The 18338-nt window shown below is 39.1% G+C and overlaps 1 protein-coding gene across 2 annotated transcripts; it reads left to right on the top strand.

Annotated features, from left to right (window-relative positions):
• The first annotated feature begins 4876 nt into the window (after window positions 1–4876).
• Window positions 4877–16856, top strand: CCDC82 (coiled-coil domain containing 82). 2 transcript variants are annotated; one of them, XM_077781340.2, is made up of 8 exons: window positions 4877–5108; window positions 5234–5800; window positions 6238–6472; window positions 7651–7743; window positions 9717–9841; window positions 10382–10552; window positions 15806–15991; window positions 16544–16856. In XM_077781340.2, the coding sequence occupies exons 2-8, from the start codon at window positions 5255–5257 to the stop codon at window positions 16607–16609; spliced, it is 1422 nt and encodes a 473-aa protein (XP_077637466.2). In that variant the 5' UTR covers window positions 4877–5108; window positions 5234–5254; the 3' UTR covers window positions 16610–16856. The 2 variants fall into 2 exon arrangements, with proteins under 2 accessions (XP_077637466.2, XP_085431666.1); XM_085575540.1 differs by having other exon boundaries at window positions 4924–5073.
• The last annotated feature ends 1482 nt before the right edge of the window (window positions 16857–18338 follow it).

Genomic DNA, 18338 nt, shown 5'->3' with positions numbered 1-18338 from the left:
GTCTGCAGTTGTCCTGATACCTGTACCTCCTCTTTTTGCCAAGGATCTGAATAGAAACAATACCTTCACATGAAAGGTGCTTTTCTCAAAAAGTAAATCTCGGAGAATCACCATCAGCCCTGGGATGATACAGTCCTTTATTCTGACTTTGCTATTATGCAAATAATTTAAAATATTTCTAATCTTTACAGATAGAAGATGGAAACTGTACCTCCTTACAAGCAGGGTTACATCACCTTCATTCCCTCAATTAAGTAAGAAATGTACACAATAAGAAATGTAGGGAAGTCAGTTTGTTTGTGTATACTTTGGTATCCTCTTTGTAGTACGTGCAGGTTGGGTTAACCAGGCAGGTGTTCTCTGCATTATAGTTTAAACACTTACTTTTTATATCTATAATGCAGTGAAAACACAAATGAAGGCTTTTAATAGCCATTCATCAAGCCAGGCCACAAATGAAGGCTAAGTTAAAGCTGAAAGACTTTTGCAGGTCCAGAGACTCTGGTATATAGCATGCTAAGAATTTAGTGCACATGCTATGCGCAGATGAATACTTTTGCCAATCCAGTTCATTTTAAGTGTCTCTTGTTTCTGCTGCCACAGATAGAATATATTCAAGTACCTAAGCACAGTTTTGTGGGTGGAACTCCAACTCTTGGCAATTTTAACAGCCCATCTATTCTGGTCACAGATCATGACTCATCACATTCCTCCTGCCAAAGACTGCACTCCAGCTAGAGAAATGCTGTTAAGAGTTTACATTTGACTTGTGACCAAGAGAAAAGAAACCACACAAAAGTTAAATTCTCCAGGAAATATTAAAATGAAGGTGAAAAATTCTGAAAGTAAGATGAAACGCCCTTCCCCTCAATGCACAAAATCACTGAGCTTCATTACATAGTTCTTGGGGATGCTAGTAAGTTATACCTTGGTTTGCTCTTGCTCAAAATTCAGCACATCAACATGGTTGAGTTATAGCCAGCATTATCTAAACATTGACATTATTCAAACAATATTTCCAGGATTTTGCAGGAATGCCTCACCTTTCTACCAACACCAGATAAACATCAAATCCTATTTATTCCCCAGTCTTACTTCAACACAGAAGGATGTAATTCATACTCTATGTGACTTTGAAAGACCAAGGTATTTCTGAAATCTTAAGGCAGTGAAAATAGAATAAACTGAGTTTTACTAGAGTAAAACTGGATCAAAAGAGAGGTGATCTTTAAATAGTTCATTATTAACTACATGCAGCCTTGCAGCTTCCTACTATTAGACTGTATATACTTCAGGCACTGAAGATAAAATATTTTAACTTACATATACAAAGGGCAAGGTAATTACACATTTTATCAACTATTAGGTCTTTTAAATAGCAGGGACGAGAGCTCCCAAAGGCACTGCTGACAACGTCATGCAAGTCATCTAGTAATCGTGATCCAGCCTACAAGACACACAAAGAAAACTTTTATATCTGAAACATCATTCCAGAATCTCACAAGACCAGAAAGCTCTCAGTGTTTCAAAAAGAGATTAAATGTTAACTCCATTGGTCTCTTTTGTCTGAAATTCACTCTTTCTATGATATTCACACACAAAGAGCCAGAATCAGGATTAAGGATCTCATAAACCTCATTTAATTCCTTAAAAAGGCTTCTGTGGAGAAATGAATTCCAGTCTCTGAGAAAAGCTGTACTACTCACAAAAGCAGGAGGGAGGGGGGGCTTTAGAATTACTATGAAAACCGTGCTCCAGGAAACTTTTTAAACTTTTTTGGGAAATATACTTCTTCTAAACGGAGATGTCTGTTCTTTAAAATAGGCATTGAAAACAGAATCTTAAAATGTTTACACTTTAAAAATTGTAATTATTAAAGTCAATTTCTCTGTTGCTACTGATTATAGAATGATAACAGAAAATTACAAGAATCAGGTCAAAGTCAACCAGCATCTAAAAGGGCTTTTGGGGAGGCTTATCATTTGCAGGGATTCTCCCTAAAACTAGGGAAATGGTCTTCCATTGACAGGAAATAGGAGGCAGAGAAATGCAAACTAGTGGGTCCCCTGTAATATGCTCTTCATGTACCCTGCAGGAGGTTGAGTTCAAGGAAGAGAGAGAGAGAGAATAAAAGAATAAAAAAAAATGAAGACGACCTTACATTCAATTCCTACACTTCAGGTATAGTCTTACTTGGGGACCTCCCTATGAGTGCTAGCAGCTCTTTCTGCTGATGAAACTGTTATTATGTGGTTAATTTATGTCTCTGCTTAATGTAGGACATAAATGGACTGAATAGCACATTTGGTGAAGGGACAGGGAGTCCCTGGTGATGTAAGCTGGTGACCAGTAAAAGGTCCTAAGGAACTGCAATGCTGAAAATTTATTTCAAAATCAGTAAAGCTAATTGTCATGGGTGCCACTGCCTAAAACACTTGTCAAACTCAGAGATGGCTTGTCACTTCTGCTCTAACATGCTGTTGAGCAACTGCAATCTGTCAGAGAGCAAGAGCAACTTTAGTGCCTGTGCCAGTCCCAGCCAGGCTGAACCTCTTCATAAGTTTAAAAGTCAAAAAGAGCTTTTTGAGTTGGTTTGGATTTTTTTTTTTTTTTCAGTTGGGGTAAATTCCAACATTACTATTTGGGCATGAGCCAGCCTAATGCTCAGTATGCCTGGGAGTCATGGGTGTTTGCAAATGCTGTACTGCTGCAGGAAACAGTCCCTGGGAACCACAGGCTCTGAGCTTCCCATTGCTTACCTTAGGGAAAGGAGAATACCCCAAGCAGGAAGGGTCTGTTTTGTGGAAGGAATGTTCATATAACCCTGTACATCACTGAACCCCAGAAGAGCTAAAGCTCCAGAGAATCTGCTATGTGAACACAGCAACAGCCAGACAACTAACAGACCAGCTGGAAAGCAGCAAGGCAAACACTCAGTGACTAAAGCAGCCAGCAACAGAAGGGGTTACTGGGGGCTGCCACTTAAAATAAAGGTTTCAATATAATAATTTCTCTATTATCTAAAATCCTATGGGACTGGAATACCCCAGAAAAATATAAAAATCTGTCCTGGGGAGATGCTGCTGCCATCACATGGCATAGTAACTGCACAAAGCCAGGAAAAATGCTATGGTATGCAAGAAAATCAACTGTGTTTATTTTCTATGAGGCAAATGAGTTTGCTTAATGTGTACAGAACATATTAAAATACTAAGAGAGGAATTTTGATGAAAGTTTGTCAGTTTGGGAAACTTCTGTGTTTTGACTGAATTCTGCAACTAAAATCTAAGGTCTCGCATGACCCCATGCAGTAGACTCCCCTGAGACTGGGGCTCACCTGAAAAATCATCAGGATAGAAGTATTGTGAATAGTAAAAACTTCTTGCTGTCCTTCAAACGCCAGTATTCATAAGTGAAACTCTTCATGTCATTGAAGTAGGAAAAAAAATTTATTTACTAGATATTTTCTGTAGTTATATACAATATTTTCAATGTAATTATGTTATTTCCGTCCACTGTACTACAGGAGTAAAACCACCAGAGTTCCTTTATGCCTTTTGTCACAAGATGGCGATGTTGGAAGCAAGAAATACGATGGAGACCAGGGACAGAGCAGCACCCTAAAATGCTGGCTTTCACCACACTTTGGAGAAAATAATAAATAATCGGTAAACTCTGAATATTTATGTGAAAATCCACGTACTGATTTTAAATGTAAATCAATTATTAGAAATGTCAGCCCAGGACTATAAATCCCCTAATGCAATATAATCCTTGAATTATAACCATTATAATCCTTTCAATATAAACATTTTGGTGGGAATTCAACACACCTGTCCACACCTTTCACCATAGCAAATTCATTATGTAAATGAGAAATAATTGTCTTTCCTTTCTAGGATTTTCTCTGCTTATGGTTTTGTTAGCAGCTATTTTTAAAGAAATATATGGAAGAAATCACAAGATTTTGTTAAGAGTACCCAAGTATGTCAGCAGAATGAGTTCCAAGGTAACAGCAGTTTTCTGCCGCAGACCAAGCAAAGCAGAGAAAATTTAAGACATGAATCCTGTTATTATTATGCATCTCCAAGTTTATTAGCTCTGAACAGAATCCACCATCCTATTCAAAGATGTTTTATGCAGAAAAACAGCAGAAGCTCATTATTCAAAGAGCTATAGAATCGTTAAGGCTGGAAATTACCTTTAAGGTCATCAAGCCCGACCACTGACCACCACCCCGTTCACCTTTAAAACCTGTCCTCAAGTGCTATATCCACATGCCTTTTGAACACTCCCAGGGATGGTGACTCCACCACTTCTCCGGGCAGCTCGTTCCAATGCTTGATCATTCTCTCAGGGAAGATTTTTTTCCCTAAATGTACGACCCTGGCGCAACTTGAGGCCATTTCCTCTTGCCCCATCCTTGCCCTCCTTTCAGGCAGCTGTAGAGAACGATAGCCCCCAAACCCACTTTTCTCCAGCTCAGACCCCCCCAGCCCCTCAGGCTCCCCTCACAAACCCACCGGGCTTGCTCCCAGGCCTGCTGGGGAAGCCGCCCCGCTGCGAGCTGCCATAACCCACAGGCCCACGGAGACTTTTCTCGGGGATGCACCGAGGACGGGCACAACAATTAAACCACCGCACGACAGCGCTGCCTGAGACCTCCGGGTGAGGCAGCGAGGCGGGACTCGAACCCAGCACCTCCGTTTCCCCCGCCACTACGCACCGACACAAACACAGCCCTCCTCCCTCCCCAGGCGCGGCGTGACGGCACTTCCGTAAACGGCGCGTGCGATGAGTGACAGGCGCGGCGGCCAATCGCGATGCGCGGAGCGGTGGAGGGGGCGGGCGTTCGGGCTGGGCGGCTGAGGGGCGCGCGGCGCGAAACGGCGGCGCGCGAGGCGCGGTGTCCCGAGCGGCCCCAGCGGCCCCGAGCGGCCCCGAGCGGCCCCGAGCGGCCCCGAGCGGCCCCGAGCGGCCCCGGTGCCCCTGACCCGACTCCTGCAGTGCGGCCGCGCCGGCCGCGGGAGCGTCTGCGGTCCTGAGCGAGCTGCAGCCTCTCCAGAAGTTGCTGTGCGTGCTGAGTTCTGTTTGCTGCTGGTTTCCGCGTGAGTCTCTTAATGGTGCTGCTAAGTCATAAGCATGTGAAGCAAGATGTACTCTTTTTTTTTTTTTTTCCCCCGTTTGATTAGCATAATGTATTAAGTGCTTTGTTCTACCAATTTATATTTAGGTGTGTTGCTACAGCTTTCCGATGGGGCTAAAGCCAGCTGTGAAAAGATACGAAACAAGAACTAAGAGGGCGGGGACCAAAGCGGCATCCTCCAAATCCCGAATCGATTGGAGGCGCACCAGAAGGGCGCTGATACTGCCCGACAGCAACGACGAGTCCTCAGCCTCCTCTGAGCAGGAGTCCGCCACATCCGAGAGTGAAGGAGACGAGCGGGAGCAAAGGGCTGTGGAGGGCGGGCCTTCGGGTCAGCGGGAGAAAATCCACACCGGGGAAGTTGCGGAAGATGGTGATGATGAGCGCGTTGTGCCCGGGAGGCGTAAGAGGTCGAGCTCCTCCGTCGTGTTGGACAGCGATGAAAGTGAGGGCAGTGACGTACTTGTTAGAAAGGTGTTTGCCAAACGCCGCTGTATCCTGGATGACGATGAGAATTCTGAAGAACAGCGGCCTGATAAAACATGCCCTACAGAGGATGTTTCTACGAGTAGGAAACATAAAGTTCTTGCAAAATTGAAGGAACTTGTGAGACAAAGTTCAGCTCGGAGATCCTGCAGCGGTGCAAATTGTGAGGTCAGGGTTTTGTCTTTGAAATTTAATCTCAGGAAAGGTTAGGAGGTAAAAATCAGTTGGATTTTTTGGGTTTGAATGCATGACAAATTAGTAGTTCTGTAATATTTTAAGTCACATTACCTGGATAACTATTGACTGCTGAAAATCTATCAAGTTATTTTTATCAGGAAGCAGAATACCTGATGAAGTGCCTTAGAGATCTCATGTTAGCTTAATTCCTAGAAGTAGACTGAAGAGAAGTACATGGAGATGGCTAATGTAAGGCTGAAATTGTTGTCTAGTACAGAATGATGTATTTTTTAGAAATGTGTGCTTTCTTGTTAATTGAACAAATGGTGTTATTAGATGGTCGGAAATCTTAGCTGGTGTATGTAGTATTTTGTCTGTGCAAATACTGAAAATTCTTATGTTTGAAGTACTTTTTAAAATTTAATTAGGATTCTAATAGTGAATCAGCAGTAGAAGAGGAACCATTCCGTCAGCTGCCCCTCACACCATCAGAAGGCAGTGAAACTGATGGTGACAGCATGAAAGATTTTGTAGTAGAGGAAGAGGAAAATGATGATTGTGATGACATTGACAACACAGAGCATGTGAAGAATGAAAATCAGCCACATCAAAAGCAACCAAATCCATCAAACAGCGAGCTGCTGGCACGCTACATCCCACAGTGTAAGATCAAAATTAGTGATAATTCTTCATGTATAACTAGCTCGTACTACTGTAATAAAAATTAATGAGCTGAATGCAAATGCAAAGGAATAGGATATTATATTTAAAAGCAGATACCTAAAAGGTTTCAATTTATTATGAAAGCATTCCAATTTCCACAGTAAACTTTTGCAGTCTTTAAATAGCTAATTATAGAGAGGGTATAAGTTGGGGGGGAGAAAGTGAAACCTTATTGCACAAATTTTTTTTTCAACTGGTCTTATTTAGGATGAAGTAGACTGCCTATGATGCATTCATTCCTGTGGAGGCCTGAAGGCATCATCCTTCATCTTGTGGTTTATGCTAAGAGCAGCTATGTTAATCTGTCCAAATTCTGTTCTCGCCATGAGTTTGCGGCTCGAGATTTTATTTTTTGGATTTTTTTGTTTGCTTGTTTTTTTGTTTTATTTTGGTCTTTTTTATATATTTTTATTCTGTGGTGGGAAGACTTGGGACCAGAGGTCCAGAGGAGTTTCTGACTTCACTGGCCAATCTTGGCCAAATTACACAGAGCAAGAAAACTCTTCAAGTTGTTCTTTTATTAAAACCAGTTTCTGGATGGAGCAGAGAGATTTGAAGCAGAACCTTATGCAAGTTATTTTCTTCCATATTTTGTTGTTCAGAAGTAGGTATGTAGTGACTGGACAGTCACTGCTAGTGTAGGTAGTCACAAGCATTTTTGGTATTTCTTTCCTAGTGAATACCTCAGTAGAATTGTATTTGAAAGACAGAAAAACATGAACACAACAAAAAAAAAAACACAAGCAAAAAGCCCATGACCACAATATAAGCTTGGTCTTCTCTGATTTATGTTATTTTCTGCTATTCATAGAACAAATTCTTCACTTCTCTTAGTGTTTGTAGGTCTTACTGTGGACTCTTCTTGCTGGAAGAACTTTGTCATTTTAGAATGCTAAAATTCTGTAGAATCGTTGGGATAAAAAGCAGAATTTAAAGTCAGAATCCTCTGTCTGTGGATGTTGTGCATCGAAATTATTTCTAAGTCTATATTTAAATAACTTTAAAATTATAAACTTACAATACTGGACAGGAAGAATTTTCGTGGGACTTCTAGCATGGCTTACTTTTTTTTTTTTTCCTTTTTTTGGTAAATTTTGGTTGTATTTCTTTCTTCCCAGTATCTCGCTGTGAGCATTATGTACATTTCAAAAGAATAGTAAAGGCTTTCCTCATAAATGCAATTGATGATTCTTTTCTGAGCTCATTATATGGTAAGTAAATTTCATTTAATAATATATTAATGCATTCAAAGTTATACAAAACCATTTGTTCTAGGGAAGGGTGTTTCTCCTGATTATAGAACTGAGGGTCCTGAAATCTTTGATTTACTGCTATATAACTGGTGGGGGAGTTATATCTGAAAATGATACAGTAATCTTGGAAAAATGTGTAGACTCAATTATTGAGCACAGAAGGCTTGAAATGCCTTCTTGAAAGGTAGGAATGTGTGTCTGTGTTACTAATCAGTAGTAACCTCTCCAGCATGAAAACCAAATTCGTTTCAAAGCAGATATCTCAATGAAAACATTGCAAGGTCAGCTGGTTTATCAAAAGCTCTTGTGCTTCACAGCTTTTTTTCTTAGGAATTTGACAGATAATAAATGCTTTTAGTTATGGAGATGACTCTATATCATATTTTTTCCCTTTTTTTTTACACACCAGATAAATAAGCTTCAGCTGCAGTCAGTACTTGTCTTATTTTTTCTGAGGAAGTTCTTTTTGGCATTTATCCTAGCTGGGCTGAATAACAGCCTCACACATAGTTTCATAAGCACTGTAAAGATGGGATTAAGGACAGGACTCTCAGTGTCAGATTATGGAAGCAGCTAGTGAAATGCCAAGAGTGGAGGTTTTGATGTCATCAGGAACTAAGAGCAAATGGAGAAACTGATGTACACCACAGACCTCAGAATAAAGGCTGTATACTCTTGGAGCTAAAAATGTCTTTCATCTACCCCTGTTGGTTTTTTTTAGGTGTTTGGTTTGTTTTGTTCAGCGAGTAAAAACAAGCCTTTGAAAAGTAATAAATAAATACTGCCAGATGAATGTTGTAATAGCTTCCTTCTATTTCAAATGATAACTGCTCAATAAAATGTAACAATTTACTGCCAAGTTGCTGAAAGGAAATGAGCTTTGCAGTTGAGCTGGAGGTTGTACATGAACATTGTGTGAACATACCCTAGCATTACAAAAATGTATTTTTGTAACATAGAATGGATTGTTCTGATTTAATGGAAGTGAATCTCTTCATTAGTTTTGACTCGAGAACAGCTACTATAGTATTGGAGTTCACACTTCCTTTTAGTTGGGAGGGATTTTACTTTGTGGCCTAGTACAGCCTTTTCAAGCTTGTACTGCAAATGTGGGTGTAAAGTGAATGTGGAAAAACAGTTTATTGTAATTATGGTGGCTATAATGACAATTAACTACTTTTATATAGAAAGCTGGATAGTGAGTTGTCCTTCTCAGGTCTGCCTTTTTTTGGATAACAGCTTTGCTAGAAGGTAGGGAATTAAGTTTTGGGAATTAAGTACTGGGAAGGTAGCTTAATTAAGTTTTATGTCTGTACACACTGAAGTTCCAGGGCCATGTGCATTGGCTTCCATTTAGGGAAGTCCTGTTTAATTCCTGGAGTCCAGCATGTATTTGGGAAACAGTGGTAGTTTTACTCATCCTTGTGCTTTTTTATTTATTTTGCTTGAGTAAGTATTTGGAAGTACTTATGCTAACTCAAGACATCTGACTGTGCTACTGAAGTAAAAGTCAGTTTCTCTGATATCTTTATAAGTGACAAAGAGAGTTTTCAAGATTTCTGCTCTGAAGTAGCTCAGAGCAGTTTCTTCCATGGATTGAAAAACATGACATTCCCCCACATACTTCCTTCTTTTCCATTCTTTTAAATAGGATTGAGTGATTGGATCTCCATTTGGGATGAAAGCTTTTGACTTGATTGTGGAGTTTATTCTTGTACCCCTTTTAAGTTATGAAATATATCCCTTTATCAAGATGCATGGATTGCATGGATCACTTTTATGGGTAACAGTAGGAAATGTATTCAATAACAGTTTAGTAAAATCATTCATAGTTCTTAGTGTGCAGAAGCATAAAGTCCTTGAAAATTGTATCTAAAGAACTTGTACAACATAGGGTGGTCAGCAAATTAGTGATGATTCTCACTGAACAGATGGAACGAGACAAAAGAAATATGCACAAGAAATGCTGCTCTCACTTCATTATTTGGACGAACGCTTCATTCAGCCTCGTCTTGAGAACTTAATCTGTAGAAGTCGCTGGAAGGATCGATACAAGGTATGTAGATTCTTCTTTAAATGCTGAAACTCTCTATAAAGGTGCAACAATCACTATAATTATATATCCTTCTTAATAGCAACTATTGTTCTTTGACTTAAATAATTTGTTTTGGTGCTTATATAAATACCAGAAATATTTTACATGTTGATAACCTGACAAACATTCAGGTAGCAGAACAGAATCTGTTCTCAGCTACCTGACTGCTAACCAGCAGGTGACATTTGAGGACTTTTTTTTGTCACTTGCTAAATGTTCTAACAAGATTTTTTTCCTCCTCCCACAAAAAAGTAAACAGTATGTTCATCATGAACCTTCTACTATTATGAAAATAATTGCAATTAGTTGTTGTATGTATATTACTAGAAGAGAATTAGTGTCATGGGTGTGATGATTTAATGATCACTGTAATAATGAAATCTGGCTCTCTTTAATTTCTCTAAGACTAATTTTGTGTGAGTACAGAGTACTCAGCAGCCTGTTTGAAGCATCATTCAGTTTACAGTGGTTCTTTAATGTTATTTGGAATCTGTTTTTCAGAACCGTGTGGATTGTTACCCAAATGTTCACATCAGCTTGCAAAATGCAAAAAATATGTCTTGTCAGGCCTGTGCGCTGAAGCGGTGGTGTAAGTTCAACGTGTCGCTCTCTGGAAGGCTTTATAATAGTAAAACTTTGGAAGTAGATGACTTCATGTCAGAAGATAAACAGGTAATTTCAAACCAGCACTATATTTTTATTTCTAAGTTTTCCTTTTATAAAGAAAATAAATTAGATGTATTTCTGTGACCTTTGGTTTTGCCTGCATCACAGTAACCCTTGTGCTTTTCACTCCTCATATTTATCCCTTAATGAAAAGGCCCTTCCTTTACCTTTGTGTGTGCCTATAATGCCCTTAAGACTTTCCCAGCAGGAATCTTGCATGTATTGGTGGTCAGAAACGTTGTAAAAGTAACTTTCTGTATGAGGGACACTCATTACCATTGAATGATTGTGTTTTCTATTTTGTTGCTTGTAAAGTTTGTTCAACATTGGATCACTAGGTTTGCTAATTCTGTGCCTGCTCTGCCTCTAGCCCTTGGAAGGTCCACCTGCACTCCCAACAGTTCTTGTTTGCTGTAGGTTCAAACACTGAGTGAAATAGTGCAATGGTCGTTCTAGCAGTCCAAGCGTGACCTTGTCAAAATTTATTGCTTCATTCTTCAGATTTTTTTCCCACCTCTGCGTTCCCACATAGCTATTCACTCAGGACAAATTATCTTGGCATTTCAGATGCATTTGTACCTGAGGTTGTTGATGTCCTTTCAAGAAAACTTGTTCCTACCTACATCAGTACATTTTATTAAAGCCTTTTCCCCATTACTGCATTATCAGAATTACTTGTCCAAACTAGAGAACACTTCCATTTAGGTAGTCTTGCATCTATTTCTCCCTCAGTTGTCTCTTCTAGTGTTGCCCTGTTCTTTTGGTAGTTCTAAAGTCCTTCTAAACGTTTTCCATGCCTTCTGATGTTTACATATTTCTACTGAATTTTCTCACACTGTTCATATAAACAATGATTGTTTTGCATTCTTCTTTGTGGGCGGAGAGAATTGATGGACTGTTGCTTTGACCAGTGTGGTTAGAGAGGTAGCAATTTCATCCTCCAATCCACTGTCACTTTTGCTATTCTCTATATAGTGGAGTCAGAAAATAAAGTTTGCTTTTTTGATTCTTTTTCTTTCCTTTTACATCTAGCCTGCTTGTGTGAGTTATTTCGTGTCATAGTGTGACATTCTAGAACATTTTGGATTAGATTTTTCTTGTTTTAATTAAAAGGCATCTTTCATGTTGTTGTATAATATTCCATTAGGCAGTCATTTTAGGTGATTTAAGAAGTCACCTAAAATAATTTAATAATAGCCTAATACAAATTTATTTCACAGCTGAGCCTTTTGTAAACCTTGACTCTCAAGAACCTAAGTGTTTCTAATATTTAGAGATCTTCCCTTCAAAATTACAGCTATATGTAATTGTTATGATTAGGTATGCATATGCCCTTCAGTGATGCAATTCATGACCTCTTATGATAAATTCAAAGCACTAGATTTGTCAAGAATAAAATATTGCTACAGTTGTTTTACCAAGCTGATATCCAAGTGAGTTCTGCCTTTCTTCCCTTTCAGGAGACACAGATGGTATTTTATTTGTGAGTGTAAAAGAATTTCTGAACACAGCTCAGAAATACTGTACTCCTTACAGTATTTGTTGAAAAGAGTTTCAGAACAATGGGTTTTTTCAGTATGTTTGGTAATGAGGTGTAATAGGGTTTCTAAAGTAAAAATGAAGTGAAGCCCATATCAAACAGGACATGTACCTTACTGAAGCTCAAACCTGTATTGTCTGGGTATTTGCAAATTTTTTAACTTTCAGATTTGAGAGCTGTCACCATGATTATCATTTTGTCATCATACAGGCTCTGCATGTAATGCAGGAGCTTGAAAATTGTGACGGAATTTTTCTTATATTACAGACCCTTCTGAGCAGCAGTTGCTGATATTCTGTTTTGAAAAGTATGTATGTGCATGACAGTCAAGAAAGCTAGACTTTTCCCCTTTTAAATCCTGTTTATTGTAGGAAAACAGTAAATCCTCTGCAATCATCCCAAGACTGATACTGCAGCCTGTCATAGGCATTCTTCCTTACATACAGATCATTAATTTTAAAATACTCAGTTTTCCATGGGAAGTGTGTGCCTTACCTAACCAGAAATAATTACTGAACTAGCACAAGAATTTAATCTTTACCTAACTTTCAGCTTAACTGTGGAAATAACAGTAGCAGTTCCCTCACGGCTGACCAAATGTTGTCCTGCATAAAGTGTTGGCTATTTTTTACTTTGGGAAAAACTTGAAATATCCTACAGAATACTGAACTAACTTGCTAGCTCATTTTTTGTCCTCTTCAGCTTAGCAGGACAAAATGAGAGCTTTTTTTACCCTGTGTACACCAGCATCTGGGGATGTCTGCTATGTGCCTGCTCAGTATAGCACAGTGGCTACTGAGGAGGCTCAGGAGAGAGTAATTGAGCACTTTCCAGTCATTTTTGATAGTGTCTTGTAATGCAACATTTGTGTTCTTATGATGACCTGCAGTTTAGACTGCTAAAAGTACTGTTCTTAAGTTGTCTTTGAAGCTCTGCTGGCAATGCATTGAGCAACTTGTCCTGCCAATTTAGAAAAAATATAAAAGAGAAAGAAGCTCACGGAGCTACATAAAACTGCCATTTCACAAGCCTAATTGACTGATAGAGAAGGCAATTCCGGACTGACAGATCAAATTGAACGGAAACACATAGCTGGAGTATTTTCTACAGTTTGTTTGAAAACACCCAAGAAAAGTGGATGTGAAGAGAACAAAAACAGACCTCCAACCTCCATCTTCTGCATAAAATTTTGATTTTCTCTCATCTCTGAAGTATTCTGCTTTGCCAGTAGAAAGAGAAGAGAAACAGCTGTTCCAATTTTGCTTAGGCTTGCAGTGATGACTCACTGTTTAGGTGCCAATTTCATTTCCCTCTGATCAGGGAAAATCAGAAGGTTTAGAGATATAAGTGTCCCCCACACTTCCTTATGTCAGCTGGATCATAAACTGTTTCCTACTCTCAGTCTTGGTGTTCTGTTTATAAACATGCTTTGAGGACATGGATTTAGTCACTACATGTTGAGCTATTGTCTAACCATGCTCCTACATTCCATACAAAGTGATTTAACACAACTTTGGCTGATAGGGCCAGCTTGAGTAGATAAGTTAAGCATTAACACAGAAGGACTAAGAACTGTAAGGGGAAAAAATAGAGTACAGTACTGAGATTCTTTCCAAAGCTGCATTCTGAAATAGCATTGTATTTTTAGACTATCTTTCTTGCTTAAAAACACAATACATAGTTACATTTATATGATATCTAGCTATTTGCCTTTGGCATTTCTCCACGTCACACATAAATAAGCTATGAAACTCACTGCCACAGGATATTTTGGAAGAGAAAAATAGTATTGGGTCCCAAAATGAATTAGACAGGTTCTTGGGGAAGGTTCTTTCACACTATAGAACATGAGATTTGGGATGATACAGACGATCTTAACTCTTGACTGCTAGAAAATGTGTGGTAATCTTATGATCATTCTAATGTTTGTGCTAGGTCTTATACTAACTTTCTACATATCTCCTGCTAGCTGTTGTCACAGGGGAGAACACTGGGCCATCAGTTTGATGTAAGATGGTATCTCCTATTTTCTATCACATAGTGTTCCAAATGCCACACCTCATTGTTTGGGATACTTGAAAAGTTATGCAATGCTCTATAAAACAGTGCAGCTCAGTTCTTCATTGCTGCAGTATTTGAAATAGTGCTTCTGGAAATTTGAATTAATCAAGGCTCAGAAGCAGTTGGTAGGTCTTGCACTTCAGGAGCACCGGCAGCACCAAACACAAGCCTTAGTTTTTGAGTTTTGGGGATACTAAAAAATGGAGCTGTATGTAGGTATAACATTTACATGATCAGTAGAGAATTAAAATATAGTAATAGGTATTTTTTATCTCAAAATGTTTAAAATTTCAGTTAAAAACAGTTAAATGTTTAAAATGTCAGTTACTGTAGGTCAGATCAAAAGTTCTTTTGAGTGTGTCTCTTTTGACTTAATGGATATTATGCCTGGTGATATCCACTGAGCTGCTGGTTAATATATTTAAGAAATTAAGATATATTAATATAGTTAAGAAAATATATAACTAAAATACATAATTTCTGTTTACATAATCTTTAAAAATACACTTTGCTGTTACTTTCATTGTTGGCAGATAGAGCTAGCACTAGGTTGCACAGGTAGATCAGGTGTTCTGGGGAACTGCTCACAGATGTAAACATTTGGTCACGCATTCAGAAAAGCTCGCTGAAATGTGGGTTGTAAGCATTAATTAAAACTTAACCTTCCTGTAATTTGAGAATATTCAGATTATTAACAATAAAAGGTATCACTTTTGTGGTTCAGAAAAAATAGTTTTGCAACTTAAAATTTAGTTGATTTGTATATATATATGCACGTAATGTAAAACAACAATGCAATTGCAGGTAGCTTTCATTACTAATGCAGAGAGCTTTAGCCATTTACATACTTCTTATGGAAAGGTGTGACAAGACAGTGTGACATCATCAGGCCACATTTTGCTGTTTGTCTACCTATAAATACTGCTGTGAAAAAACTGTGAAATAAGACAGTTCCATCTTTTCTGAATGGAAGTCATAAAGGTAAAAGAAGTGGTCATAACTGGGAGATGCAGAGGATTTCTTTTCTGCACCATCATAGCTTAGCTATTCCTCTCAAACAGTTGCAGATTAATATTTGTATTATATAAAGCTTCAACTTCAGATTTTATTTTTTTTAAATTCAACCTCTCCATTTATTAAATTAGTGCTATGAGGCATATGTCTATATGTGTTTATATGTATTTCTTGAAGAAATATTGAATATTATTCAGCCTACAAAATGTTAAAACTGATATTTGATCTCCCTAGGAAGTACTTACATATTAAGCAAAAGTAAGCAAATAATTCCTCTTCCTCTGCTTTCACAATATGATGGTTGTCTAAAGTGTAAGTGATTTTGTAACAAAGTTCCACCAGGAGATAGGAAAGATACAACCAATTACAAACACTATTGTATTTGCAAGAAGACAGCACTGATAAGCTGCCATTGCTTTGACTTTCTGGATGCCTGCTTGCTCAAAAATATTTCTGCTGTGGCTGTGAAAACTACATGGGCTTGTGCTAATTTTATGCATGTAGTGTCATTCTGTTTATTTCATTATTCCAAACAATTTCCTGGACTGACTGATTAAATCTAATTAGATTAGCCCACCAATTCTGTGTATTGTAAAGGTAATCATGGTTCTATCCAAGGGAATGATTTGTTCTCTCTGGCCTAGGTTTTGAAGGTTGGCGTGGTGTGTGCAAATCGTACAAGAGTTTATCACAACTTGAAACACTTCAAGCACAAGCTATACATGGATTGCAGCTCCGTTGTTGAATTGGATGGCGTTGTGGATGAACCAGTCAAAGACACTGTAGAGCGGCTTTTCAACCACTTGGATAAGACTGGGTGGATTCAGAAGGTATGACTGGTATATTCTCTGTATTCTTTTCTAAGCAGATGAAAGTAAGTTCAGATAAAATGTGTGATTTAATGGATCTTTTCTGAGTTACCATTCATTAATAACAACTCAGCTCACCTATTCCCCCATTTCTCCTTAGCCAGTGTTTGAAACAGTGGTCTGCTGCCATTCTCACACAGAGTTTGTATCAGCTTTTGACATGAAACTTTTTGACAGCTGTGTGATCTCTAGGCTGTGGTGGCAGGCCCCTGTTTAATTTGAAAGTAGCAACACAACAAACTTGAGCTGTAACTTGGAAAGATGGGAAGATGTACATGAGGCACAGCAAGAATATTTTAGAATTCTGTTTACACTGAAGAACTTTTAATTGCTGGGAATCACTTTATAAACTATTTTAAGACAAGTTGTAATACAATTGCATTCAGTATGCTTTTAGATACGGCTTCTAAATTGTTATTGGCATGCTTGGTCATGTTGAATGATAAAAAGCAGTCTTAACATAATACAGTTATTAAATACAGATAAATTGTACAAATTTTATTTCATTCACAGAGATACAATGATCTTGAAGATTATATGGAAGATGCAGACAATTTTCAAGAAGAAAAAATTGTTTAAGAGGTCATATAGCTCTTTGAAAGACATCTTTGACATCTTTAAAAATGTGAATGGCCTACATCATCTGCATGCACTTTTATATCTGCCTGGACTTCAAGATTTCTATGTAGGCTGTTACACTAAAATTCATATGCCTTTAAATTAGTTTGATAATGTGCTGTATCTTGTTTCTCATATGTGTCGATACAAATCCAAAGTTTTACCAAATCAGTCCTTCCAGTCTTAAAAATAAATCACTTAAAATTTCCTACTGTTAGAAATATCAGTTCAATATCTATTTACTTATGAAATAAAATTTCCACCTATTCAGATTGAGCAGCTTTGTAGAGAAGAGGAGATGCTGAGATCTTTTGAAGTAGGTATATTGGAAAGGTAAGACTTTTTTATACCAGAACTTAGGACTTGCATCTTAACCTTCCTTATTGCTCATTATGTGCAAGTCCAGTCAGTTAGAATGATAGTTACAACAAACAGGACCCAAATGCAATTTGGTTCTCTGAGGGATCAGTATTTCTTCTCTGAGGAATCAGTGTAGACAGTTACAAGGCAACAGAGGAAATAATGCTGCAGTCCTGTCTGCATTTGCATCACAGTAGTCATTCCTCTCTTGAGAAAGTAGGTAATGAGTCACAGTATGGGCAACATACAGACTGAGTCTGGCTTAGCCATCTAAATGAACACATGGGCCCACATTGCTGTCTCTGATAAGCAGCTGGGGCAATTTACTGAGATTTTAAACATCAGGTTACATTGTGCAAACATAATGGCAGCAACTTGGAGTAACTGCAGTCCTAGGAGAATGGATTAATATGCCCATGCAAGATAAGCAAGAATTCTTTGAGTGTAACTTAACAGAAAGTAGGAGTTAGTCAGAAACAGGATGCATGGCATACCAGAATTGCATGAAACCAAATCAGAGTAGATTTTCAAGGATTTTGGAAAGGTTAAGTATGGTACTGCCCATTCTGAAAAATTGGACAAGAACTGTAAAAGTGTACTCACAGCCCAGAAAGCTGACTGTGTCCTGGGCTGCATCCAAAACAGCATGGCCTGTGGAGTTGCGTTATGTATATGTTTTATTATCCCTGTATTATGTATTGGTTTATTCCTTTGTACCCCCGTGTGCAACTTGGTTTATCCCCAGTTTTCCCGCCTTGTCCGCCCTTCCCGCCTTCCCAGTATCTATCCATCACCCTGAAAGAGGCATTTTACCCCCCCCGGGTGCCTTGTCTATCACTCGGTGCCCCTTCCCATCCATCCAGAAGCTTCTACTCAGGGCACCGGGTGATTGGGCGAGGACCTGGGGCTCCCCCCATATCCTTCCCCCATTGGACCCCACCATATCCCCCCATCCCGGAGCCACCCCCTATCCCTATCCCCACTGGTCGTTGGATACCCCTCCCTTACAGTTTATAAGCCAGTGCAAGCACCTTGTGCTTGTTCCTGTTGGCTGGCACCGTTCTAGGACATTTAGCCCCGTTGGGCTACAATAAACTCGGACTTAGCCCCCAGCAGGATCCGCTCTTCATTCACCACCGCGAGGCTTGCTAGCGCTGCCCGGAACCCACAAAGGCACTCTCCAAACCCCAGCTGGGAGCGGCGGAGGGTGCCTCCATCGCCCGCCCTCGCCCCAGGATGAGAGCTAGCCGGGGCTGAGACAAGGGGAACCGGGGCGGGAGCGCGGCAATGGCCAGCAGACTGAGGGAGGTGATTCTACCGCTCTGCTCTT

The sequence above is a fragment of the Lonchura striata genome, chromosome 1, assembly GCF_050655825.1.
Source record: "Lonchura striata isolate lonStrDom1 chromosome 1, ASM5065582v1, whole genome shotgun sequence".
NCBI lineage: Eukaryota > Metazoa > Chordata > Aves > Passeriformes > Estrildidae > Lonchura > Lonchura striata.
This window is presented reverse-complemented; position numbering and strand designations above follow the sequence as displayed.